General features: G+C 41.9%; 1 protein-coding gene across 4 annotated transcripts in view; it reads left to right on the top strand.

Annotated features, from left to right (window-relative positions):
* oca2 (oculocutaneous albinism II) overlaps positions 1–27,159 on the top strand; it is a 546,847-nt gene that overhangs the window by 449,424 nt on the left and 70,264 nt on the right. For 3 of the 4 annotated variants that reach the window (XM_043692289.2, XM_087987811.1, XM_043692287.2), the window contains 2 exons: positions 72–165; positions 18,646–18,739. In XM_043692289.2, coding sequence (XP_043548224.1) covers positions 72–165; positions 18,646–18,739 — 188 coding nt within the window. Of the gene's footprint in view, positions 1–71; positions 166–18,645; positions 18,740–26,733; positions 27,136–27,159 lie in introns of those variants that run through there. The other variant, XM_087987810.1, reaches the window with a different exon arrangement.

The raw sequence follows: 27,159 nt of genomic DNA, 5'->3' as shown, positions 1-27,159 counted from the left end.
CATTAAAATAGATCGAATGCCACCCGATGAAAATAAAAAGACTTCTAATGTGTTGCCCTCTGTTCTAACAGATTCCCGTGCTGTTAAATTTGAGCCAGGACACAGATGTAAACCTGCCGGTGAAACCTTTGATTTTCGCACTGGCAATGGGAGCCTGCCTGGGAGGTGAGTGACGGGGCTGTATTACAGCAGGCTGAAGGGTGATCTGTTTCAGTAACAAGAGACAATGAAGCCGTTCCATCAAACTGTGCTGCGGATGAATTTGTGAAAATGCCGCCCGGTACACATAGATGTTTCTCTCCCTCCCAATCCTTCATCATAGTCAGCACATCTGACAGCTGGAGATGATGATTTCTACAAAGGAACCTCATCATCAATGAAATGCCTTTGAGAACATGAATTATGAGGCTTTTTTTTTTCTGCCCTGGATGCTGGCTTTTTCTTTTTAGCTCTTTCCATGAAGCAGTGAATCTTTACAGGAAAAAAAAGTGAAGAGGAATGTAGTGTTGCTATCAGCATATCGTGTTTTTTAATATCTCACCAATTTATTGCTGCCTCCCCTGTAGGTGTCCAAAGGACACTGTCCTCATCTGAAACTGGATTTCAACTATCTCTTCATGGACAGGCAGATGACCATCCTCAATACTGGTTAACAGTGATGTGGTGGTTCTGTTACTGGACTAGTTATCCAGAGGTTTGGATTAATGATCTGTGGATCCAAGTTCAAGTTTCACTACGACAGTTTTAGAATTTAAATTAAATAAATCTAGAATTAAGAACCCATTATCAATAGTAGTCACCCCAAGTGACTGGATTGTAGTAAACAAAAACAAATTGCTTCACTTGTGTCCTTCAGGGAAGGAAATCTGCCATTGTCAGTGGGTCTGGCCTATATGTGACCCACAGCAATGTGGTCGCTTCCTTCTGAAATAGCTTCGCAAGCCAATCAATTAAATTCAGGATAAGGGGTTCTCCTCTCTCTTCTCCAGACCATTCAAAGCCAGCTTTGTATATATCTTGTTAATAATTTACACACAGCAGCAGCACACACTCTCACATTGCAGAATTCAACAAATCAATAGAATGAACCCTGAAAGAATTTTTCTGTCTCCAATTTGGAAGCTAATATCAACTATAATGTTTCTGCAGTCATAATTGAAATGAATGACCACAACAAAGACTGGGGACAAAATATGGTATATGGCCTGACTTTAATGGCTGTGCTATGGCATCAATGTAGATTTCACCAGTTTCTTCATTTCCCCTCCCCCCCCCCCCTTACCCCAATTCCAACCTTCCAACTCGGCACTGCCCTCATGACCTGTCCCACCTGTCCATCTTCCTTCCCACTTATCTGCTCCACCCTCCTCTCTGACCTATCACATTACCCCCACCTCCATCCACCTATCGCATTCTCAGCTACCTTCCCCCCCCCCCGCCCCCCTAAATTATCTGTCCACCACCTCAGCTCCCAGCCTCATTCCTGATGAAGGGTTTATGCCCAAAATGCCGATTCACCTGTTCCTCGATGCTGCCTGACCTGCTGTGCTTTTCCAGCACCAAACTCTGAACTTTATGACTATGTGTCATGGAAAGTTCCATCATGGACATAATGAAAGCCAGTACCAATGGAAATAGATGAAAGCAATCAGATCAGCTTTGACAAAGGGTCAGTTAGACTCGAAACGACAGCTCTTTTCTCTCCTTACAGATGCAGCCAGACCTGCTGAGATTTTCCAGCATTTTCTCTTTTGGCCACTGGAATCAGAGATGATCACAGCACAGGAGGCAGCTAATTGGTCCGTTATACGTTTGTTGAAAAGAGGCCTCTTGTGTTGCAGTTGGTAGTGTCCCTACCTGTGAACCAGAGGCTTCAAGTTCAAGTCCCATCTGCCCCAGAGGTGTGTCACAAGGTTTCTACACAGGTTGATTAAATGTAACTACCTTTGTTAAAAGAGCTTTTTAACAGTCCTCATTTCTCTGGCCTACTGCCCCTAACTTTAAAAATATTGATTTTGCCAATGAGACATGCTGTGTGATTCACTGGTTCTAAATCTCTGGGCTGCCTGTAGGAAAGTCTATTTACACTGTGATGAAGTTTACCTTTGAACCACTAATTCGTGTAGGTCACTGCAATGTGAACAGCCTTTCAGGCATTACATTCAAGATCAAACAACTTGCTGCATGAGACAAAGTTGATTTCATAGAAGGTCATCAAACTATTTCTGCCCATCGTGTCTACCCTAGCTAAATAAACCAGCTTCCCAGTCGAATGCCACTCTCCAGCCCCTGGTCTGCAGCCCTATAGGTTACAGTGTTTCAGGTGCAGGCCCATAAAAAGTAGGAACAGAAGTTGGCCATTTGGCCATTTGAGGCTGCTTCACCATTCAATAGGATCATGCCTGACCCTCCAATTCGGCCCAGCAAGTCAGTACTGATCCTCCGAAGAGCAACCCACACTACTCCTGTAACCCTGCATTTCCCATGGCTAATCCACCTAACCTACACATCCCTGGATGCTATGGGCAATTTAGCATTGCCAATCCACCTAACCTGGACTGAGGGAGAAAACAGGGGGCACCCGGAGGAAACCCATGCACCTGTTCCTTGGATGCTCCCCCTGCTGAGCTTTTCCAGCATCACATGCTCAACCCTGATCCCCAGCAGTCCTCACTTTCTCCACGGGGAGAAGCTGCCAACTCCACACAGCCAATCGCCCGAAGATGAAATTGAATCGGGTTCCTGGTTTTGTTGAGGCAGCCATACTAACCACTGAGCCACTGTGCTGCTCCTCTGTGCTCTCTCTGGAGCGATTGTGTCTTTCCTGTAATTTGGCAATCAGAATTGCACACCAAACTATAGCCTAATTGGTATGTTATACTGTTCCTGCATTGCACCCCTATTTTTGTATTCAATAGCTTTCCCAGTGAAGAAGGCAAATGGAATGCTTTCTTTCACCACTTTATCTACCTGTCCAGCCACTTTCATGGATGTGCATTCCTAGGTCTCTTACTTCATCTAACCCACTCAATATACTTGTTTAATGTATATTGCCATACTTTGTTTGCCCTCCCCAAATGCATGCCCTCAAAGTTCTTTGGACTGAATTCCATTGCCACCTCTCTGCCTATTCAAACAAGCAATTGGTACCATTCTACAGTTGGCTACTATTCATTTGAAGGGCTTATGTCCGAAACGTTGACTCACCTTCTCCTCAGATGCTGCCTGACCTGCTGTGCTTTTTCCAGAATTACACTTTTTGACGAGCCATTCAATTCGCTGAAAACAACCAAATAATTCTTGTTTTGTCTGCAAGTTTCCCAATCATAGAACATAGAACAATACAGTGCAGAACAGGCCCTTTGGTCCTCGATGTTGCACCGACCTGTGAACTATTCTCAGCTCGTCCCCCTACACTATCCCATCATCATCCATGTGCTTATCCAAGCTTTGTTTAAATCTCTCTAATGTGGCTGAGGTAACTACATTGGCAGGCAGGGCATTCCATGCCCTTCCCACTCTCTGAGTAAATAACCTGCCTCTATCTGTCTTAAATCCATTACCCCTCAATTTGTAGTTATGCCCCCTCATACAATCTGGCGTCATCACCCTAGGAAAAAGACTTTCACTGTCTATCATCCTTCATATGTTTAATTCAACGTCACATATGTACAACAAACAACAAGGGAAGCTTCATTAAGGCCTGTGGAACACCATTGGAAACCACTTTTCATTCGCAAAAATATCTGCGGACCATTACCCTATTTCCTGTCACTAAGCAACTCGCCACATTCCCCTGTGTCCTAAGAGGCTTCAGTTTTGCTTACTGGTCTGCCAGGTGGAACCCTGTCAAAGGCCTTACTAAAATCTATATGCACAACTCAGTTGGCTGGATAGTTGGTATGCAGGTGACCCCAATAGCATGGGATCAGTTCCTGCACTGGGTGAGGTTACCATGAAAGACTCTCCTCTTCAACCTCTCCCTCTGCCTGAGACTTGGCCACCCTCAAGTGAAACCACCATCAGTCATCTCTCTCTAATGACAGGTCAGCTCTATGGCCTGTCATGACTACAGTGACCTCACCTTTAGGGAGAGGTGATAGCCTAGTGGTATTACCGCTCGATTATTATCTCCACTAAAGCTTTAGGAATGCAGGTTCAAATCCCATCACAGCAGGTGAAGAGATTTCAATTCAATAAAAAAACTGGAATTAAGAATCACCGATGACCATGAAACCATTGTTGATTGTTGAAAACAAATCCATCTGGCTCACGAAACCCCTTCAGGGAAGGAAATCTAGTGGCCTCACTTGGTCTGGTCTACATGTGACTCTAGAGCCACAGCAATGGTGGTTGACTCTTAAATGCCCTCTGAAGCAGTCTAGCAAGTCACTCAGTTCAAAAACAACTAGGGACAGGCCATAAATGCTGACCAGAGAGTGACTCCCATGTCCCACGAGGGAATAAAAGAAAGGTAATGCACTTCACTCCTCAATCCTCATTGTTACTCCCCAAAAAGTTAAATTCTTAACTTTTTTTTTAAAACTGTGTTCATGGGATGTGGGCATCAGTGGCTAGCTCACCGTTTATCATCTATCTCTTATGCCCAGGAGTCAGTGAAGAGTCAGTCACATTGCCGTAGGAATGGAATCACAGAGCAGATGACAATGGCAGATTTCCTTTCCTAAAGGACATGAGTGAGCCAGATGGGCTTTACCATGATCGACAATGGTCACCACTATGGAGGCTTTTCATTTTAAATTTGATTATATTTATATTTCACCATGCACCACGGTGGGGTTCAAACCTTTTCTCCATGGTTAATACTGCTGCCTCACAGCACCAGGGACCTGGGTTCGATTCCAGCCTTGGCTGACTGTCTGTGTGGAATTTCTCCCCATGTCTGTTGTGGGTTCCTCCAGGTGTTCCAAAGTCATGAAGGTAGAAATTACACCCTGCAAGGAGAGAGAATTACAGCCAAGCTGTGACCAGTGGGATCAAAATTTAGATTAGATTAGCTTTGATTTAGATTTATTGTCACAGAGAGTGTGCACAAGATTAGTGGTATCAGAGGTTGGGGTGGGTGAGTGGGGTCAGGAAAGTAGAGTTGTGACCAAGCCAGAGGTTTGATATGTTCCCAACAGATTCGACATTGGGTTTTGAATTACTGTAAGTATAATTAAATGCATTCGCTATGTTAATCAGGTCTAATATCATCATTCATTATTTATGCTTAAACTTCCATGCAGATAGGTTTTTAGAATTTTTACTTAACAGGTAATGTCAGCAGTGTAATGTACAATTCATTAATGTTCTTATTGAATTATGACATCGGCTCAAAAGGCCAACTGATCTAAGTCCTACATTCCAATGACTGAAGGATTATAGGAACTGTACAATGGGGGTCAATTTGCTATTTGTACAATGGGTGTCATTATTGAGTTTAATTCAACCCATTTTCCCCATTAACCACCCACTCCCACTTGCCTCTGCTGAGAGAATGGGAAATTGAAACGATAAATGGAATTCCACTCCTTATGAAAGCTTATTTGGGTTTTAGTTTTGACGTGTTGGAGCACATGGCTCTTAACATTGGATCTAAGGTCAGCTTCAACATGTTTCCAACAGACTTGACATTCATTTTCAAATCCAGTAAGGTATAATGAAATGCATTCGCCATGTTAATCAGGTCTAATATCATCATTCATTATTTATCCTCCAGCTTTCATACAGATAGGTTTTAGAATTTTTACTTAAAAGGCAATGTCAGCATTATACATACATAGGAGTTCAATTCTTTAATATTATTCCTTAATAATGTAACACTAGGTTGCATAATTTTGTTTTGTAAAATGATTTTATATGTTGAGAAATGTTGACACTTGGTGCTTCTTTGATGTTGTTGAGACATGCAAAATTCTGAAGGGGCTTGACAGGGGAGACACTGAGAGGTGATGCCCAGAGCAAATATGCATAACTTCATCGTAAGAATCACTCATTTAGGCAATGAGGACACATCTCTCTATTCACAGGGTGGTAGCTGTAGATCCCATTACCTCCTGAGACATTGTGCTCAATGTACCCAAAGATCTGCAGGTGAAAAAGCAGCCTGTTCAACTACATGAAGACTCACGGTACAAACAATCCTAGGTAGATGCAACACTTGCCACTGCCAGACATCAAAGAGATACCTAAAAGATTAGATTAGATTCCCTACAGTGTGGAAACAGGCCCTTCAGCCCAACAAGACTACACCAACACTCTGAAGAGTAACCCACCCAGACCTACTTCTCTCTGACTAATGGACCTAGCACTGTGGACAATCTTGCATGGCCAATTCACTTGGCCTGCACATCTTTGGACTGTGGGAGGAAACCAGAGCACCCGGAGGAAACCCACGCAGACACGGGGAGAATGTGCAAACTCCTAACAGACAGTCCCCCAAGGCTGGAATCAAACCTGGGACCCTGGAGCTGTGAGGCTGTAGTGCTGACTACTGACCCACTGTGCCGCCCGTACATACATGATTTGAAGGTGCCAGTTTTGGAGGGGTGTACAAAGTTAAAAATCACACAGCACCAGATTATAGTCCAACAGGTTGATTTGGAAGCACTAGCTTTCGGAGCACTGCTCCTTCATCACATGGTTGTGACAATACCGGTGTTGTGTGATTTTTAACTTAGTACATGCACAGTAAAGGAAAAGATAAATGGACAAATTTGAGGAATATATTGCATCTCAGAAGAAGATTACTGATGAAAGATGTTTTTAAACCAGGCTTCAAGCTGAGGCAGGAAGTATTGATTAACATGTAATAGATTTGTAGAAAAATGCTTCCAGTCTTGTGAATCCCTATACACAACGTCATTAAAGATACAACTGTAGTCAGAGTAATAAATAGCCAGTTCTGAGACAAATGTAACTCTCCAGTAAATAGTTGGTACTTGCAGAGAAACAAAAGACAGTAAAGTAGCAATGGGAAAGAACCTAAAATTCTACTTCATTCAATCAACTCAAAAACTTCGAACTAGCTTGTCAATAATGGATCTTAGATAGTAGCGACTGTGCCAAATTGCACTGCATCAGTCAATGAGAAGAGTTAGTACAATAATTGGAAACAGAGGAAGGAATTAGATAGTTGAAAACAAGTTGCAATGGTATCTTTAATGGTGATTTAGTTAGTCAAATTGTCAAATGGTACAGAGGTTTTTCAAAACAAGTTGTTCATGGGATGGTGGCATCATTGGCTAGGCAAGCACATACTCCCTAACCCTAATTGCCCTCAGGAAGATGGTGGTGAATTACCTTCTTAAAGCACTAGTCCTTTAGGTGCAGGACATCCACAGTGCTGTTAGAGAAGGAGATCCAGGATATTCACCTAGCGACAGTGAAGGAAGTCAGGATAGTGAGTGTCTTGCAGGTGGTAGTGTTACAAAGCATCAGCTGCCCATGCCCTTCTAGGCGAGAATGGCTGAGAGTTCGGAATGTGCAGTCATAAAGGAGTCTGAAAACAATCTGAAATAGACCCAGCATCTCTCTGCCCTCATGGGCATGGTATATTCTGTAATGTAAATGAAACGGTGACAGTAATAGAGTGTGAGGTGAGCAAACCATTCTGGATTAGGTGCAATGCCACCAGCTTGACATTGGAAGCTGAGGAGTTATTTGATGAGGATGAAGCTTTTTCTGAATGCAACACACAAATATCTACCAACGGAGTGTAAATGTGCCCAATTAGAGAGAGAAGTGACAGTTGCAGTATTTGAAGGTTACAAATTCCGCCAATTTCTGTAGGCACACAGTAATGCGGTGGGGAGAGGTATGAAGGGATCACTGTATGAAATGCCACACAAAATGGTAGCGCATTGTGTTTAAATTGCATAAGTATAGATTGACAGTACAATACAAGGCAAGGGACAGTAAGGACCTGTTGATTCAAAGCTACATATTTAGAACTGACAGCACAAGATATCAAAGGTGATTGAGTGCCTGGCTGAGTGATATTCTGTCTCTTGATGTTGCAAGCAAGCTGCAGTCTGAGAAAGACCAATCAGTACAAAAAGATGACTGATTGATAGAACTTCTGTTGACAAAGTACAGCAAAGCCACCAAAGATTCAAAAGTCTGAAGTTCAGCCTGGTACATCACCTCATGCAATGGCATGTGGCTCAGTGGTTAGTAGAGTCATAGAGTCAGAGAGATGTACAGCATGGAAACAGACCCTTCAGTCCAACCCGTCCACGCCGACCAGATATCCCAACCCAATCTAGTCCCACCTGCCAGCACCCGGCCCATATCCCTCCAAACCCTTCATATTCATATACCCATCCAAATGCCTCTTAAATGTTGCAATTGTACCAGCCTCCACCACATCCTCTGGCAGCTCATTCCATACATGTACCACTCTCTGCGTGAAAAAGTTGCCCCTTCAGTCTCTTTTATATCTTTCCCCTCTCACCCTAAACCTATGCCCTCTAGTTCTGGGCTCCCGGACCCCAGGGAAAAGACTTTGTCTATTTATCCTATCCATGCCCCTCATAATTTTGTAAACCTCTATAAGGTCACCTCTCAGTCTCTGAAGCTCCAGGGAAAACAGCCCCAGCCTGTTCAGCCTCTCCCTGTAGCTCAGATCCTTCGACCCTGACAACATCCTTGTAAATCTTTTCTGAACCCTTTCAAGTTTCACAACATCTTTCCGATAGGAAGGAGACCAGTATTGCACCAATATTCCAACAGTGGCCTAACCAATGTCCTGTACAGCCGCAACATGACCTCCCAACTCCTGTACTCATTACTCTGACCAGTAAAGGAAAGCATACCAAATGCCTTCTTCATTATCCTATCTACCTGCGACTCCACTTTCAAGGAGCTATGAACCTGCACTCCAAGGTCTCTTTGTTCAGCAACACTCCCTAGGACCTTACCATTAAGTGTATAAGTCCTGCTAAGATTTGTTTTCCCTAAAATGCAGCACCTCGCATTTATCTGAATTAAACTCCATCTGCCACTTCTCAACCCATTGGCCTATCTGTTCAAGATCCTGTTGTAATCTGAGGTAACCCTCTTCGCAGTCCACTACACCTCCAATTTTGGTGTCATCTCCAAACTAACTATCTGTATCTCTAATGCTCACATCCAAATCAGTTATGTAAATGACAAAAAGTAGAGGGCCCAGCACCGATCCTTGTGGCATTCCATTGGTCACAGGCCTCCAGTCTGAAAAACAACCCTCCACCACCACCCTCTGTCTTCTACCTTTGAGCCAGTACTGTATCCAAATGGCTAGTTCTCCCTGTATTCCATGAGATCTAACCTTGCTAATCAATCTCCCAAGGGGAACCTCGTCGAACGCCTTACTGAAGTCCATATAGATTACATCTCCTGCTCTGCCCTCATCAATCTTCTTAGTTACTTCTTCAAAAAACTCAATCAAGTTTGTGAGACATGATTTCCCATGCACAAAGCCATGTTGACTATCCCTAATCAGTCCTTGACTTTCAAAATACATGTACATCCTGTCCCTTAAGGATTCCATCCAACAACTTGCCCACCACTGAGGTCAGGCTTACCGGTCGTTAGTTCCCTGGCTTGTCTTTACTGCCCTTCTTAAACAGTGGCACCATGTTTGCCAGCCTCCAGTCTTCTGCTGTCTCGCAGCATTAGGGGCACAGGTTCAATTCCAGCCTGAGGCGACTGACCGTGTGGAGTTAGCATATTCTCCCTGTGTCTGCGTGGTTATATTCCGGGTGCTCTGGTTTCCTCCCATGGACCAAAGATATGTAAGTTAAGTGTCTTGGCCATGCTAAATTTCCCATAGTGCGTAGGCTACGTGGATTAGTCAAAAGGCAGGATTAGAGGGATATGGTGGTGGGTCTGGGTGTGATGCTGTTCAGAGCGTTGATGTGGACTTGATGGGCCGAATGGCTTCTGCACTGTAGGGATCCTAAGAGGAAATAACGAGTAGAACAAGCTAATGGAAACACAATGCACTTTAGCAGAACCCATCTGTTTCATTTGTGTCCTTTACGAAGGAAATCTGCCACCCTTATCGAATCTGGCCAATGTATGATTTACAAAATATACGGATGTGGATAGTCGTAACTTCACTCTGAAATGGCCTAGGAAGTCACTCAATTCAAGGGTAGTTGGGGTGGATAATATATTGTCCTTGCTAGTGTTGCTGACAGCCTGTGAAAGAATAAATTTGAAAATTCCATGGCAAAAATTGAGAATTCGTTTGCTTTAAAAAAATTCTAATGAGTTTCTTTGATATCAAGAGTTTAAAAGTAACTGTGTGTTAAAGCACATCAGCCAAAGGCTCAGGTCAGAACATTTCTCTTGAAAAGCTTTGGGATTTTCAATTTCCAATTTGGGTTTGATCTATTTTTTGCCATGTAGCATTTAGAACATAGAACATAGAAAATTACAGCACAGAAAAGGCCCTTTGGCCCTCGATGTTGTGCCAAGATTTAATCCTAATGTAAAATATAGTAACTTAACCTACACATTCCAACTCACTGCTATCCATGTGCATGTCCAGCAGTCGCCTAAATGTCCCCACTGACTCTGCTTCCACCACCACAGCTGGCAACGCATTCCATGCATTCACAACTCTCTGCGTAAAGAACCTACCTCTGACATCTCCTTTATACCTTCCTCCTAATATCTTCAGACTGTGACTTCTTGTACCAGTCAATCCTGCCCTGGGGAAAAGTCTCTGGCTATTGACCCTATCTATTCCTCTCATTATTTTGTACACCTTGATCAGGTCTCCTCTCTTCCTCCTTCTCTCCAATATACCTTATCCCAAATGAAGTCAATTCACATCATGTGAACTCACTTTGCAAATATAGAGTTCAGAAATTGTAGCAGAGTTTATGGAGTCAAGGACACCCAGCCATTAAAATGCCCAACAACCAAGTTGACATTTAACTTGCAAAAGAAACAAAATAATTGAAAAACGAGTTCAAGGTAACATTTTGGTCTTTGATTATCATAATGGACTCAAAAGTGGCATTATAGTCATAGAGTCATAGAGATGTACAGCATGGAAACAGACCCTTCGTTCCAACCCGTCCATGCCGACCAGATATCCTAACCCAATCTAGTCCCACCTGCCAGCACCCGGCCCATATCCCTCCAAACCCTTCCTATTCATATACCCATCCAAATGCCTCTTAAATGTTGCAATTGTACCAGCCTCCACCACTTCCTCTGGCAGCTCATTCCATACTCATATCACCCTCTGCGTGTAAACGTTGCCCCTTAGGTCTCTTTTATATCTTTCCCCTCTCACCCTAAACCTATGCCCTCTAGTTCTGGACTCCCCGACCCCAGTGAAAAGACTTTGTCTATTTATCCTTTCCATGCCCCTCATAATTTTGTAAACCTCTATAAGGTCACCCCTCAGTCTCTAATGCTCCAGGGAAAACAGCCCCAGCCTGTTCAGCCTCTCCCTGTAGCTCAGATCCTCCAGCCCTGGCAACATAATTGCCTCTCAACTTTTGATTGACCCACACCATCCTAACTTGGAACTGTGTCATTGTTTCTTCACTGTTACTGGGTCAAAATCCTGGGACTCCTTCCGTTACAGTACTATGGGTGTTTCCACACCCCAAGAGCTGCAGCTGTTGAAAAGGTTAGCTCATCATCACCTCCTCAAGGGCAATCAGAATTGTTAATAAATGCCAGCCTAACCAGCGATGCCTACACCTTATCAATAAATATAATTAAATGTTTGTAAATGTACAGCTACCAGGAATATAGAGAAAGTTCATGTTTCCAAGCTACAGCAATCACTAGGATGTGTGCCCCATCAACTCTTTAGGATGGATAAAGAAGTCATTCAGTGAGCGGCTGAGTTATATAGACTAGGAAAGTCTAGAGTTGGATTATCAGTCTATACTGAACTATCTAGGAGGATAGTACCAGTGCTTCCAATGGCCCTCTGTAACTCCCAGTATTTATCGAAGGTAGGGAGTGATTCATCCTGTGGTAAAACCATCTACTGATGCACAATTTTATATCTTGCACATTTTTAAGACATCACTCATAGGGCATGAGTGTCACTAGCTGGGCTCGTATTTAATATCCATCCCTAATTACCCTTGAGGAAGTGGGTTGCCTTAACTACTGCAGTCGATGTATCATAAGTAGACCCACTGTGCAAATAGGGAGGCAATGCCTGAATTGCCCAGGGCTACTGAAGGAACAGCGATATATTTCCAAGTAAGGATGGTGAATGGCTCAGAGGAGGACTTATAGGTGGTAGGTTATTTTTAAAATTCATTCATGGGACATGGATGTCACTGGCCAGACCAATATTTATTGGAAATCCCTAATTGCCCAGAGGCCATTTGACAATCAACCATATTGCAATGGGTCTGAAGTCACACAGTGGGCAGACCAGGTAAAGACAGCAGATTTCCTTCCTTAAAGGTCATTAGTGAACCAGATGGGCTTTTTTCTCCAACAAACAATCACAGTTTTGTAGTTATCATCAGACTCAAAATCCCAAACTTTTAATCAAATTCACCATCTGCCATAACAGGCTTTGAACCCAGCTCCCCAGGACATTGCCTGGACCTCCCAGACTAAGAGTCTGGTGGTAATACCACTAAACTATCAGCTCCTCTTATCTGTAGTTGCTACCTCTGACCTTCTAGATAGTAGTGGGTTTGAAAGAAATAAATGCCTTCAGGACAGAAAGGAAGAACATTGGTGGGAAAGATGCATCGCATTTTGAGAAATGTGGCACGATGGCTCAGTGGTTAGCACTGCTGCTTCACAGTGCCAGCGTCCCAGGTTCAATTCCAGCCTTGGGTGGCTGTCTGTGTGGAGTTTGCACATTCTCCCTGTGTCTGTGTGGGTTTGCTCTGGTTTCCTCCCACATTCCAAAGATGTGCAGGTCAGGTGAGTTGGCTATGCTAAATTGCCCATAGTGTTAGGTGCATTAGTCAGAAGGAAATGGGTCTGGCTGGGTTACTCATCAGAGGGTTGGTGCGGACTTGTTGGGCCGAAGGGCCTGTTTCCATACTGTAGGGAATTGAATCTAATCTAAATCCCTTGCTGCACACCAGTGAAATATTGACCTATTCAAAAATTATTCCTTAAAGATTTGAAGGCTTTTGGAGCAAGGGGAACTTTTGTCTGTGTTCTTGAGGCAGTATGAGATTTTTAATTAGATATTTTCTGTCCTAAAACAAGGATGAGATATGCAGGCTGGCTGAAAATTGGCACCATGAATGGAGAAAACAAGAAACTCGTGACAACATCAAGGCCTAATCACCTGAATTCTGTCAGCTTCTATTGATTGGAGGCCTGATGCTATCAGTGCTGATTGTTTTTCTTCCTCCCCCCCCCCCCAGTAACACAGGGATCAAGTGCATCAGACTGATACCTGCTGCAGCAGACACACGTTGATTGAGTCTACTTGAGGAAGCAGGTACACAGTCTTCCAGGAGATGCAGGCTGTGCTGCATGAACAGGAACATGCCTCTCTTGAAAACAACAGTTAATCAGTGTTTGGAAAATGAGAGCCCAGTCAACAAGCAGTGAGGAATCTGTTGTTAATTGGACAGGGTAACAGGAAATCACAATTGAAGCACCATTTTATGACCATCAGTGAGAAACACACAAACTTGGAGGTGAAGCTGAAATTGAAATGTGCTGAATGTGTGATTGAGTGCCCATTTTAAAATTGAAATGGTGCTCTTGGTGGAAATCACTGTAAATGACATTACTGTATGAATAAGAAATAGCTACTTGTATCAACTTGCTCTTCCTCTCTATTTTAATAGAGGCATTACTTAACATAAGCAGGTTAACTGCCCTGGTAAAATAACAGGGAGAGGAATTTGCTGTAAATCCAATATAGATTCATACAGTAACGTTAGTGAATTTAAACTCCAATCTAGAGTAAGCATGTTAATTGACAGCTCTCAAAACATATTGGCATTTTATCAACAGTGTGCCAGGGGTGATTTAGCAATCCATTCCCTTCACTGAATTATCAGCATCTTTTCCATATTCAAGGCTGCCATTTCACTGCAGTACTGTGAAAGTGTTACACCAGTTGGGGTACTGTCTTGTGGAATAAATGCTCATTAATTGAGGCGTAAGAAGAGTTGCGTATCTTTGTACACCAGTGGGTGAAAGTAAGCACACAGGTGCAGCAGGTAGTGATGAAGACAAATGGTATGTTGGGCTTCATAGCAAGAGGATGTGAATACAGGACTGCAATTGTACCGGGCCTTGGTGAGACTACACCTGGAATACTGTGTGCAGTCCTAAACTGTGGAAGGACGTTCTGGCTAAGGAGGGAGTGCAGAAAAGATTTACCAGACTGATTCCTGTGATGGCAATGATAAAGAAATTTACAATCATAGAATCCCTACATTGTAGAAGCAGGCCATTCAATCCACACCAACCCTGTGAAGAACATCCCACCCCAATCCTAATGGCCAACCCTGGACACTACATTTAGCATGGCCAATCCACCTAATCTTTGGACTGTAGGAGGAATCCCACACAGACATGAGGAGAATGTGCAAACTCCACACAGACAGTCACCCAAGGGTGGAATCAAACCCAGGTCCCTGGTGCTGTGAGGCAGCAGAGCAAACCACTGAGCTACCTTAGATTAGTTGGGACCATATCCATTGGAATTCTGAAGAATGAATGAGGAACTCATCAAAACCAAGAAAATTCTAGCAGGGTGAGGGAGGCTAAGATCAGGAGAGGTGTTCCCAGTAACAGGAAGACCAGAACTAGGTGTCAAAGCCTCAGGATATGTAGTAGGCCATTTCGGACTGAAATGAGAAATTTCTTCACCAGGGAGGGATGAACTTGTGAAATTCTCTGACATAGAAAGTGGTTGAAGCTGAAATAATGAGTGTTTTTAAGGAGTTCAATATAGTTCTGAGAGCTAAAGTGATCAACCAGAAACAGGGAATAACTGGTGGTTAGCCTTGACCGTGTTGAATAGCTGCCTCCTGCTCCTATTTGCTATTCTATATTTTTAATTGAGGCCCTGTTCACTCACTCAGTTTGATAAACAAAGTGCTGCAGCACCAGCTGCAGAAAAATGTGGGAGGTTTGTGTCACGGCCAACGCCCATCCTTCCACTCACCAAAACCAGTTTCTGGTTAGACTTTGATGTGGCTCTAATCCCATATTCACATGGGCCTATTGTTTTAAAATCCTGGCATGAGACCCTTTTTAAAGTGTTCAGGGAAAATTAAGGGGTTAGGAACATTACTAACCCTTTTTTGAGGAACATACCTCCCACTGAAGACTGCCACAGAGAATCTAACCTTCGGTTAAAGCATATTACTTTTGTTCTGGGTGTTGAGATACCAACGCTATCTCTTGTTTTTTTTTCCAAGATTTCCAATTTAGCAAAATTTAACAATATATCTGGCATGTAGCAAACCTGCAGGCATGAGTTGGCATTATTGAAACACCTAGAATGACAGGGTATAGTTTTATGATAAGCTGTAACAGATTTAAAACAGAAATGGGAAGAAATGTGGAATTCACCGCACCCAGAGTCCGATGGATGCTGGGTGATTAAGTGAATTTAAGGTGGAAGTAGCTTTTTAATTAGAAATGGGCTGAAAGGTTATGAAAAGTGGGCAGGAAAATGTTGTTGAGATAAACCATGATCATATCAAATGGCGAAGCAGCCTCAAGGGGCTGAATTATCTACTCCTTTCCCTTGTTCTTATGTTCATCCTCTTTTGCACCCATATGTTTTATGTTCTCAGGACATCCTAACTGGATTGGGTTGGGATATCTGGTCGGCATGGACGGATTGGACCGAAGGGTCTATTTCCGTGCTGTACATCTCTATCACTCTATGATAAAACTCTTTGCAGACAAGTAAATTCTTTTGAAAGTTAGACAGTACTCCAACACTCTGAAATTCAGCAACCAATTCAGGTTCTCACCAAATACACTGAATTATTAATTCATCTGCATTTGTTGATGTGAATTTTGTTGAGGACAGCAGAAATTTACTTCTACCAAAAAAAGCGCATACAGGGTCAGGGTTTGATGTAAATTCTAATGAGAGCAGAATTCTAATTCAATCCTTTCCCAAACCAGGAGGAACTGGTAGTTCACAAACACAAAGACAGATAACAGAGTAAGACAGAATAGATTGACCAAAGTAAAATCCATATAAAGGAAAGGTAGGGAGAGTAGAAAATCCATGGTTTGGTGTAAAAGGATGACCTTGGGCTAAATTCAATAGTATTGAAGTTTCTGATTTAAAGAGATACACACCAAAGTTGTTTTTTGCCCCAGGAGAGACAGCTGTGGAGATGAATGTTTCTGCTTGCTGCACATAGCCTCAATATTGTTGGCAGGGCCTGAACTTAGACGTTTTCTGGGGAGGGAGAGAGAGTCAAAAGGGACCTCACTTTGCTCCTCAGTGCCTGAACCAGTTCTGTAGCAGGCAAGAGCAAACATGTGCTTCAAAACTCAAGGACTTTTGCTTGGTATGTGATTTCTAGCTCTAACTGCCAGTAATTCAAGCATAATTGTATGTTCCAAGTAGAACTTAATAAATTTGTCTGGAGATAGATTAGATTAGATTCCCTACAGTGTGGAAACAGGTCCTTTGACCCAACTAGTCCACACCGAAGAGTAACCCACCCAGGCCCATTCCCCTAGCCTATATTTACCCCAACCAACACTATGGGCAATTTGGCATGGTCAATTCACCTGACCTGCACATTTTTGGAGTGTGGGAGGAAACCAGAGCACCCGGAAGAAACCCATGCAGACATGGGGAGAATGTGCAAACTCCACGCAGACAGTCACCCGAGGCGGGAATCGAACCCGGGTCCCTGGTTTTGTGAGGCAGCAGTGCGAACCACTGAGCCACCATGCCTCCCCCAGAACCAGTTCTGTAGCAGGCAAGAGCAAACATTTAAGAGCTATCTTAAATCATGCGTTCTCATTGTTCAAGCAGTTAAATTTTCAATGGTCTGTTGGTTAAAATGTATTCATGGGTTGTGGGCATTGCTGGCTGAGCCAGCCTTTATTGCCCATTCCTAATTACACAAAGGGCAGTTAAGTGTCATCCACATCACGGCTGGTCTGGAGGTCACATGTAGGCCATTACCTTCCCTAAAGGACATGAGTGAATCAGATTTTTTTCCCGAGCTCTTACAAGACCTCCTTTATACACAGTTCTTAGGTATTCTAAAATTCCATTACTATGGTGTTACATTCTTTTTCCCCTCAAGATTAGAGTGGTGCTGGAAAAGCACAGCCAGTCAGGCAGCATCCGAGGAGCAGGAAAATTGATGTTTTGGGCAGGAGCCCTTCATCAGGAGTTCCTGAAGTAAATTCTAATGAGAGCAGAATTCTAAATTCAATCCTTCCTCAAACTAGGAGGAACTTGTAGTTCACAAACACAAAGACAGATAACAGAGTAATCTGCTCCTCAGATGCTGCCTGACCTGCTGTGCTTTTCCAGCACCACTCTAATCTCCAGCATCTGCAGTCCTCACTTTCGCCTATTGTTTTTCCCCCAACAATCGCAACTGGCTTCACAATCATTGTTAGACTCTTAATTCCAGATTTGTATTCAATTCAAATTCCACCAATCTGCCGAGGGGGGGTTTGAACCTGGGTTTCTGGGTGAGTAGCCCAGTGATAATGCCATTAGGCCATCACCTCCCCTTTAGCTTTCGATTATTAAACACTGTAGGTGATTAAGTGTGTGTGTAAGCGTATTATATTTGATAAGTTTCTGCAGATATTCCTTCTCCTCCCCAACAAGGTTGGAATGTAGCACATACACACCCTTAGGACGTCTTAAAACACTTTGCAGACAAACAAATCCTTTTGAAAGTTAGGCAGTACTTCAACACTCTGAAATTCAGCAACGAATTCAGGTTCTCATCAAATACACTGAATTATTAATTCATCTGCATTTGTTGATGTGAATTGGTCATGTTGCTGTAGGGTAAAACAACTTTATGCTGTTAAAAAATAATCTGCCTTCTTGAATGTCCAATTACCAGCCAATGAATTAAAAATCAATATTTGTTACAAACTCAACTTTACTACACAGTGGACTTTTAAATCACAGCATTCCCAGTCAGAAGGAAGAATGTTACCAATTATCAGGTTATAGTCCAACAGGTTTATTTGGAAGCACTAGCTTTCGGAGCACTGCTCCTTCATCAGATGGTTGTGGAGTGTACCACAACTACCTGATGAGGGAGCAGCACTCTGAAAGCTAGTGCTTTCAAATAAACCTGTTGGACTATAACCTCATGTTGTGTGATTTTTATCTTTGTACACCCCAGTCCAACACCAGCATCTCCAAATCATGACTGATTATCAGAACCACTTTGCAAGAGATTGGGGAATTATAATGGATACTTCTCCTTACCACCTTTTAGTTTTGTGCTTGAATATATATACATTTTGCCATATCCATCCAAGCCTTCATTTCCAAAGCTTGCATCTCTCACATGAAGTACAAATTGCATTTATTTTTAAATCTACCTTACATTGTCTACGTATTTAGGTTCCTGTGTTAATCTTGGGTTTGGCCCTCTCATGATCATTGATGTTGATATCATTTTATTCTGACCTTTGTGTAATTACCTTTCCCCATTTCAGGCAACGGGACATTGATTGGTGCTTCTACCAACGTGGTATGTGCAGGAATAGCAGAACAACATGGCTATGGCTTCTCCTTCATGGCCTTTTTCAGGTAAAATGGCTTGAAAACTTTGTCTAAATGCAAAAAGACACTAAATACACACACAGAACGGACATATGTTTTGCGAACGAATTACAATTTAGATACATTTTAGTGGTAAGAGCATTAATGGCACCAAAAATGAGTCTAAGTAGAATAGAGAAGCATAGTATTGCGGGATTGTGTTCAAATAACGACTGGAATCAGTGAGTGGCGTAAAATAGCCTCTTTTATTTAGCAATCACAGCACAAGTTCAAGACGGCAATAGAATCCCGAAATACAGCTCTTACAAGAGCCCCTTTATACATGGTTCTTGCGTATATTAAAATTCCATTACTACGGTGTTACATTCTTTTATCTATAGTACACAAAGGTTTGACAGGCTTCTGTACTGGGAGACAGGAGATGGGTTAAAATGTGCTCAATGTTGGCTGCTACTTCTGATGGGATGTCTGTCCGGTCTGCTTGGATAATTAGGAGGTGTTAGTTCTTTTGTCTTTTAAATTAGAAAATATTAGTCAAAGTGCTAGGACTCTATGCTCTAAATAAGTTAGAAATTGTACATCTACTTAATAAGAGAATAAAGGATATTAAACTGATTACTGCAGCTGGGTTATGAGATTTATTTACTATTTGCCAGTGTGAGTTTTATTTAACAGGTACTTTCTAATTGGAGAATCTATTCAGGTCCAGGAGATGGTTGGTAAGGGCTGATTAATATTATATCGTTTTGTGGAGACTTGATGGGGGTGGTATTGTTCTGTATGCTGCACTTATTCAGAGGTAAACATTGCTCGGAGCAGGGGCTGATAAGGTGTGAAAATGCAGTCATGAGTTTGAAAGGGTTGTTTTTAAATTTGGATATTAAAATATACTACAGAACTGGGGTTTTATGAATGAATGAATGAAACTGTTATAGTAAATAATGGGTTAGTAAAGGGTTATGAATGAATAAATGAATGAATAGGAACCTGGTGTTAATGAATATAGCAAGCTGGAGAGTGAGTTAATAAAGATATAACATAATATCTCACAGGATCCAAAGATACCTATTAATAAATCAATATATCCAGCAGCGGAGGCTAATAAGTCCATGAATGGAAAATGTAAACTCAGCTTTAGGCTCCAATTCCAGAAGGATAAAATTAAAAAATAAGGATGTTATGTTAAACCTGTGTTGTACCTTAGTTGAGATTAGAGTGGTGCTGGAAAAGCACAGCAGGTCAAGCAGCATCCAAGGAGCAAGAAAATTGACATTTCGGGCAAAAGCCCTTCATCCATTCCTGAAGAAGGGTTTTTGCCTGAAATGTCAATTTTCCTGCTCCTTGGATGCTGCCTGACCTGCTGTGCTTTTCCAGCACCATCCTAAGCTCCAACATCTGCAGGACCACTTCTGCCCAGTTGAACTTTAGTTGGACAATACTGGAGAGCTGTGAACAGTTCTGGCCTTCATTTTAGAAAGGGATGTAGTGGCATTGGCAAAAGCTCAAAGAAAATTCCCAAGGATGGTGCAAGATGCTTCAACTTATTGATCAAAGGAAGACACCAGAAGAAGAAGGCAGTCATTAATGAGTCAAGTAGGGAATTCAAGAGAAATATCTTATTTCAAAGTATGGCTATGTCAAGGATCTCCCAATCACAAGAACTACATCAGGTAAATAACATCGATACATTGAAGGGGAAGTTAGGTGAAGACAATAGAGAGCAAGAAATGGAAGTATCTGCTAATGGGGTTAGTTGGAAAGAAATGGGATGAGACTTATCTGGGGTAGAGACTGGTCAGCTGACTAATTGGTTTCTCTGTTGTAGGATCACATACAATAAATAAACATTGTGAGACCATAAGAGCTGAAATTAGGCCATTCAGCCCATTGAGTCTGCTTCACCATTTGAGCATGGCTGATAGGTTTTTCAACCCCATTCTCCTGCTTTCTCCCCATGACCTTTGATCCCCTTGGCAATCAAGAACCTATCTACCTCTGTTGTAAATATACTCAATTAATTGACCTCCACAGCCCTCTGAGGCAATGAATTCCACAGATTCCCCATTCTCTGGCTAAAGAAGTTTCTCCTTATCTCCATTCTAAAGGCTCTTCCCTTTACTCTAAGGCTGTGCCCTTGGGTTCTCATCTCTCCTGCCAATGGAAACTTCTTCCCAACATTCCCTCTGTCCAGGCCATTCAGTATTCTGTAAGTTTCAATCAGATCACCCACATCCTTCTAAGCTCCATCGAGGAAAAACCCAGAATCCTCAGATGTTCCTCATGTGTTAAGACATTCATTCCTGGGATCGTTCTCATGAACCTCCTCTGGACCTGCTCCAGGGCCAGTATATCCTTCCTGAGGTATGGGGCCCAAAATTGCTCAAAATGCTCTAAATGTGGTCTGACCATAGCCTTATAAAGCTTCAGAAGTACAGCCCTGCTTTTATATTCTAGTCCTCTTGAGATGTATGACAACAATATATTTGACTTCCTAATTCCCGATGCTAATGTACATTCTAATAGCCAGACAACCTCATGTATTGGCTTTGATTTCTGCTCTGATGTTGTTAGTTGTGGTAGAGGGAGCCTGAAGTTGTAGGTTATCATTGTGAGTAAAGACTTGCCTTTCCGATGGCGTACGTTCATGTTATACATGCATTCCAACAAAAAGCTAACTGAAAATGTATGACATTAAGAGTACGTTCATCGAGCTTACACTCCCAGTGGGAACCTACCTTTGATCCTCACTCTCTTGATTCACAGTCTCCTGCTGCAGGAGAGAATTTGTGAATTTACCTGAAAACAAGCAAAGCAATTTTTCAGCCATTGATGCAGTGTGCAGCAAGGAATTTGTACTAATGTTTAAAATCACTGCAAGTCAGGCCTTGGGATTTTTTAAATAACATTTCCTCATATTTTCCTTTTCCCAGACAAATACAAAATTAATCCCTTCTCTCCAAACACAGAAATGGGATTCAGTATTTTGAGTAACATTAGCCGAGACTAAGATTTAAAATTCTGATGTTTTCCCACACATCTGGACCTAATGTGGTGCTGCAACATTGTAATCACCTGTACTGAGTGAAAGGCGTTATTCCCAGCCTTTTATTTCTCTTTCCTCTTGACCAGCACCCGAAAGCAAGATTCCTCATGAAACTGCTGAGACAATACAACGACCTTAAGAATGGTATTTTTTCTTCTGTTTTATGGAGAACTGTTGAGTCAGAGGTGTGAAGTGGTCTACTCAAAGCCAATAGAATACACAGTTTGTGAGGCCCTGGCCTTTTTTAAAAAATTGGAACAATAGAAGCAGCCTGAATGGGTGGGTTCAAGCTCCCACAGAACCAGGACTTTCAGTTTTAGCTTTCAGCAGTTGCTGAGGTCTGAAAATTGGATGTGGAAGCTCTTATTCCTCTCTCTGTTATAGCTAAAAACTGGGGCTCTATTCCTGCTGCTAGAATTGCATGTGATACATTGTATTTTACTGAATTTGCCTTTGCCAAGGGTGTGTTTATGGGATCTTACTGTATTGGAACAGTTAAATAGTAGTTGTTAAAATAACTACAATTTTGTTTCACATTTTGATAGAGTTACAGTTAAGCCAGCTATTTTATTTTTATTTTGTCTGTAAACTAAAGTGTGTTTTGCTATAAGTTGAGTAGTTTGACCAATCAAATTACATCTGGAATGTAATGCCTTATTCTTACCTTTAAAATAAGGAAAAGATAGGGTCCAGACTATCTCTTTAATATATTTTGAGGGGGTTTGGTCTGGTCCATAGCACTGGTCTATTAGCAGGGACCGAAATGCAAGGTGAAGAGAGTCCCTTAAGAGATGTGATAGTGGACCATCGGATTTTGAGAATGTTGTGTTTGCCGCTGCAGAACAACAGGAAATATCCCTGAACCTGACATTATAACAGACTGGCACTGGGATCTGTTGGTTGCTGTATGGAGCAATTGGGAGAGGGGCCTCTTAACAAGGAAATTCTGGCCATATATTTTTCCTTTGCTCATTGTTCGGGCAGCGGGTGGTCAGAAACATTTGTCTATTGACTACACAACACAGAAGGCAGTCACTGGGTCATCAGAGTGAAGTGATTCTATTTTTGTGATTCAATGCCCTGAACATAAAATGCATCATTACTTTTTTTTTTGTATGTCTTTTAATCTTTCTATTAGTGTACAGGATCTATATATAAAAAAAGTTGTAACAAATCAAATGCTTCCTGAAAGAAACCCATTAATATTTCTCAGTGAACTGTGAAATGATCAAGTAGGAGTGATTCTATCTATCAGTAGGTCATTAGTGTTTTACTGAGGCCATAGCTGATTATTTCTCAACATGTGCTATGTTTTCAACTCCAAGCCATTTCTAACCTGTTTGAAAGTGTTTACCCAGACCAGTACAGTATTAATTAGTGTCTAACACAGGGTGGTATTTTTAATTACTTCTGAGCTTCTGCCTTTGCATGGCAGTGCATATGGCTGCAAAACTATTAGCAGTTATGAAAGTAAGAGCTTGTTTCTATACAGCACCTTTCAACGTCAGGACATCCAAAAGGATAGCATTATACAACATGGAAGCAGGCCCTTCGGTCCAACTCGTCCATATGACCAGGTTTCTCAAACTGAATCAGTCCCATTTGCCCGCGCTTGGCCCATATCCCGCTAAGTCAAGAGTGTGATGTTGGAAAAGCACAGCAGGTCAAGCAGCTTCTGAGGAGCAGGAGAATTGACATTTTGTGCATAAGCCCTTCATCCCGAAATGTCAACCCTCCTGCTCCTTGGATGCTGCCTGACCTGCTGTGCTTTTCCAGCACCACACTCTCGACTCTGATCTCCAACATCTGCGGTCTTCACTTTCTCCATATCCTGCGAAACTTTTCCTATTCATGAACCTGTCCAAATGTCTTTTAAATGTTGTAACTGTACCTGCATCTACCACTTCCTCTGGCTGTTCATTTCACATTTGACCCACACTCTGTGTGAAAACATTGCCCCTCAGATCCCTTTTAAATCTTTCTCCTCTCACCTTAAAATTATGCCCTCTAAGTTTTCAACTCCCCTACCCTAGAGTAAAGATCTTTGCTCTTCACCCTCATTATTATGCCCCTTATAATTTTACAAACCTCTTACGCTGTCAGCCTATCCAGCCTCTCCTTATAACTCAAACCCCCCAGTACCAGTAAAATCTCTGTAAATCTTTCCTGAACCCTCTCCAGCTTAATAATATCCTTCCTATAGCGGGGTGACCAGAACTGTACACAGTTGAATTGAATTGAATGAATTGAAGTTATTGTCACGTGTACTGAGGCACAGTGAAAAGTTGTATCTTGCGAGCAGATCACATATTTAAGTAGCATAGATAATAGGTAATAGGTAAACCGTGGCAAAAATGCTCCAAACGTGGCCTCACCAGTGTCCTGTACAGCCGCATGGTAATGTTCCAACTCCTATTCTCAATGTTCTGAACAATGAAGGCAAGTGTGCCAAAGATTTTTTTTTACCAACCTGTCTACCTCTGACATAACTTCCCAGGAACTGTGTACTTGAACCCCTCGGTCTCTCTGTTCACCAACACTACCCAGGACCCTACCAAGACTTCACAACGATTTAACTTCTTTTGAAATGAAGTTACATAAGCAAACTTGACGGCCAATTTGTATAGAACAAGCTCCTAAAATTAGCAAATGACGCATATGGCTGGTTAATTAGCATTGGCTGTATATATATATATGTTGGCCTGTCCATCTTTGCTGCTCTTCTTCAATGAGTATATGAGTTCCTTGGGTGGACAGGCAGATCTTCTGTCAATTTTGTTTTGTATAAAAGGCAGCTTCGATAAATTAGCCCTTCCTGATTATGTCATTGAACTGCAGCCTTTTATGTGTTCAAAGCCTGTGTTGTGACTTGAATTTGAGATTTACTGAGTGTCAAGTGTGCAGCCATGGAGTCAAACTTTAATTAATAAAAGGTAGAACTGGAAAATATAAAGAGTATGATATGTTAGAAAGCATAGCACAAGAAGGAGTGGATCAGTTGTTAATGCTGCAGCCCCTTCATTTTGAATTGTACAAGCCAACTAATTCAAAGTCTTTGAAATAATCATGATTTGGAAATGTCGGTGTTGGACTGGGGTGTACAAAGTTAAAAATCACACAGCACCAGGTTATAGTCCAACAGGTTGAATTGGAAGCACTAGCTTTCTGAGCACTGCTCCTTCATCAGGTGGTTGTGGAGAATAAGTTTGTAAGACACAGAATTTATAGCAAAAGTTTACAGTGTGATGTAACTGAAATTAAATATTGAAAATGACATGGATTGTTTGTTAAGTCATTCATCTTTTAGAATGACCATGTTGGTTTCAGTTCTTTCATATGTAAATCGCAGAACTTTTTTAAAAGTTGAATTCTCAAGTGAACTTTAACAATTGGTGTCATGTCGGCCCAGATAATGTATTGAAGGTGTGAGTTTCCCTGTGTGAGACTGTCTGTGCCACATAAAAACAATTGTTAAAGTTCACTTGAGAATGCAACTTTTAAAAAAGTTCTGCGATTTATATATGAAAGAATTGAAACCAACATGGTCATTCTAAAAGATGAGTGATTAACAACTAATCCAGATCTTTTTTCAATACATAATTTCAGTTTCATCACACCATAAACTTTTGCTATAAATTCTGTGTCTTACAATCTTATATTCCATAACCACCTGATGAAGGAGCAGTGCTCCGAAAGCTAATGCTTCCAAATAAACCTGTTGGACTATAACCTGGTTTTGTGCGATTTTTAACTTTGAAATAATCATGGCTGAAACAGGAGTTAAAACAGTGATGAAGGAGGTACTCAAATATGTTGAATTTTTGAATGCAAAGTTAGTAATATGTGCATTAATCTGTCAAATTGACGTCCCCGGCTCAGCCTTAAGATAGCCCAAAGGTTAGCTCTTTTATTGAGGCACAACTTCAGCCTTATCATTCTTTGGCTAATGATGTGAGACTCCGTCGTTGCTATTCAGTGACCCCTGTGTAAGGTGTATGCATGACGATGTAAGGAAATGACAGAATCCGAATTGTCAGTGGGATCTTTGAAGAGTAAGAATGGAATCAGGATCAATTGCTGTCATTCAAGAAGCTGAACTTAAATTAATCTGCTCTGAAGGGAGAAACATTGGAGTGTGGTGAATTAGGAGAAGATAAGGTTTCTTGCTTACGTAAGAAATGAGAGTTAGGGGCAAATTGTATGATTCCTTAGGTCAGCTGATGTTCATTGAAATCATGACTAAACTGCTATATTGACTTCACTACTCTTCACTACTCCAAATCTTGTGAATCCCAACAATTTATTCATCTGAGTTCTTATGACTGAAAATCCACAGCCTTTTGAAGTGGATTCCTCTTAAAAATATTTCTTTTGTGTTAGAGAAACACCTCAAAACACCTTCTAAACGTGGAGCCATCTGACATTGCAGTACTGAACTGAAACCACATAGTTACATGGCTTAAGCAGCAGAGTTGGTACTCCACGCAAAAAAAAAACTTCAAATCATTATCTTGGGTAACCTTCTGTAACTCAAATCAATGATTATGGATTTTTCTTTTAGAATTTAGTCCAATCCCCATCTGACAGCAGTACACAATCACTCTGAGTTCCATGGGCACCAGAAATGGCATATGTCTGTAGAATCTGCTCAACTCAGCTTGTGATAATTTGGATGGTGTAAATCCACCAATGTTATCCTGAAGATCGCAAGAAACTACAGAGAGTCATGAACACAGCCCAGGCCATCACACAGACCAGCCTCCCATCCATTGACTCCATCTATACTTCCCACTGCCTCAGAAAAACAACCAACATCATCAAAAAGACCCCTCTCACTCCAGTTGCACTCTCTTCCATCCTCTTTCATTGGGCAGAAGATATAAAAATTTGTAGATACATATGAACAGATTCTTCCCTGCTGTTGTTAGACTTCTGAATGGACCTCTCAAATTTTAAATTTATTGTTTTTTTTAATTAGATTTCCTACAGCGTGGAAACAGGCCCTTCAGCCCAACCCGACCCTCTGAAGAGCAACCCACCCAGACCCATTTCCCTCTGACTAATGCACCTACCAATATGGGCAATTTAGCATGGCCAATTCACCTGACCTGCATATCTTTGGACTGCGGGAGGAAACCGGAGCAAACCCACGCAGACACGGGGAGAATGTGCAAACTCCACACAGACAGTTGCCCAAGGCTGGAATCGAACCTAGGACCTTGGTGCTGTGAGGCAGCAGTGCTAACCACTGAGCCACCGTGCTGCCTTACCTCACTCCTTATGCACCTTCTCTGCAGCCATAACTTTGTACTTCTCACTGTTCTCTTACCCAAATTCACTTTGTATCGTATGATCTGATTGTATGGCATGCAAAATAATTTTTTTCACTGTACCTAGGTACATG

This window comes from Chiloscyllium plagiosum, unplaced genomic scaffold, assembly GCF_037043375.1.
Source record: "Chiloscyllium plagiosum isolate Xiang-an unplaced genomic scaffold, Cpla_swu_hap1 HiC_scaffold_6, whole genome shotgun sequence".
Taxonomy (NCBI): Eukaryota; Metazoa; Chordata; class Chondrichthyes; order Orectolobiformes; family Hemiscylliidae; genus Chiloscyllium; species Chiloscyllium plagiosum.
Note: the sequence above shows the minus strand (reverse complement) of the source record. Positions and strands in the feature narration are given on the sequence as shown.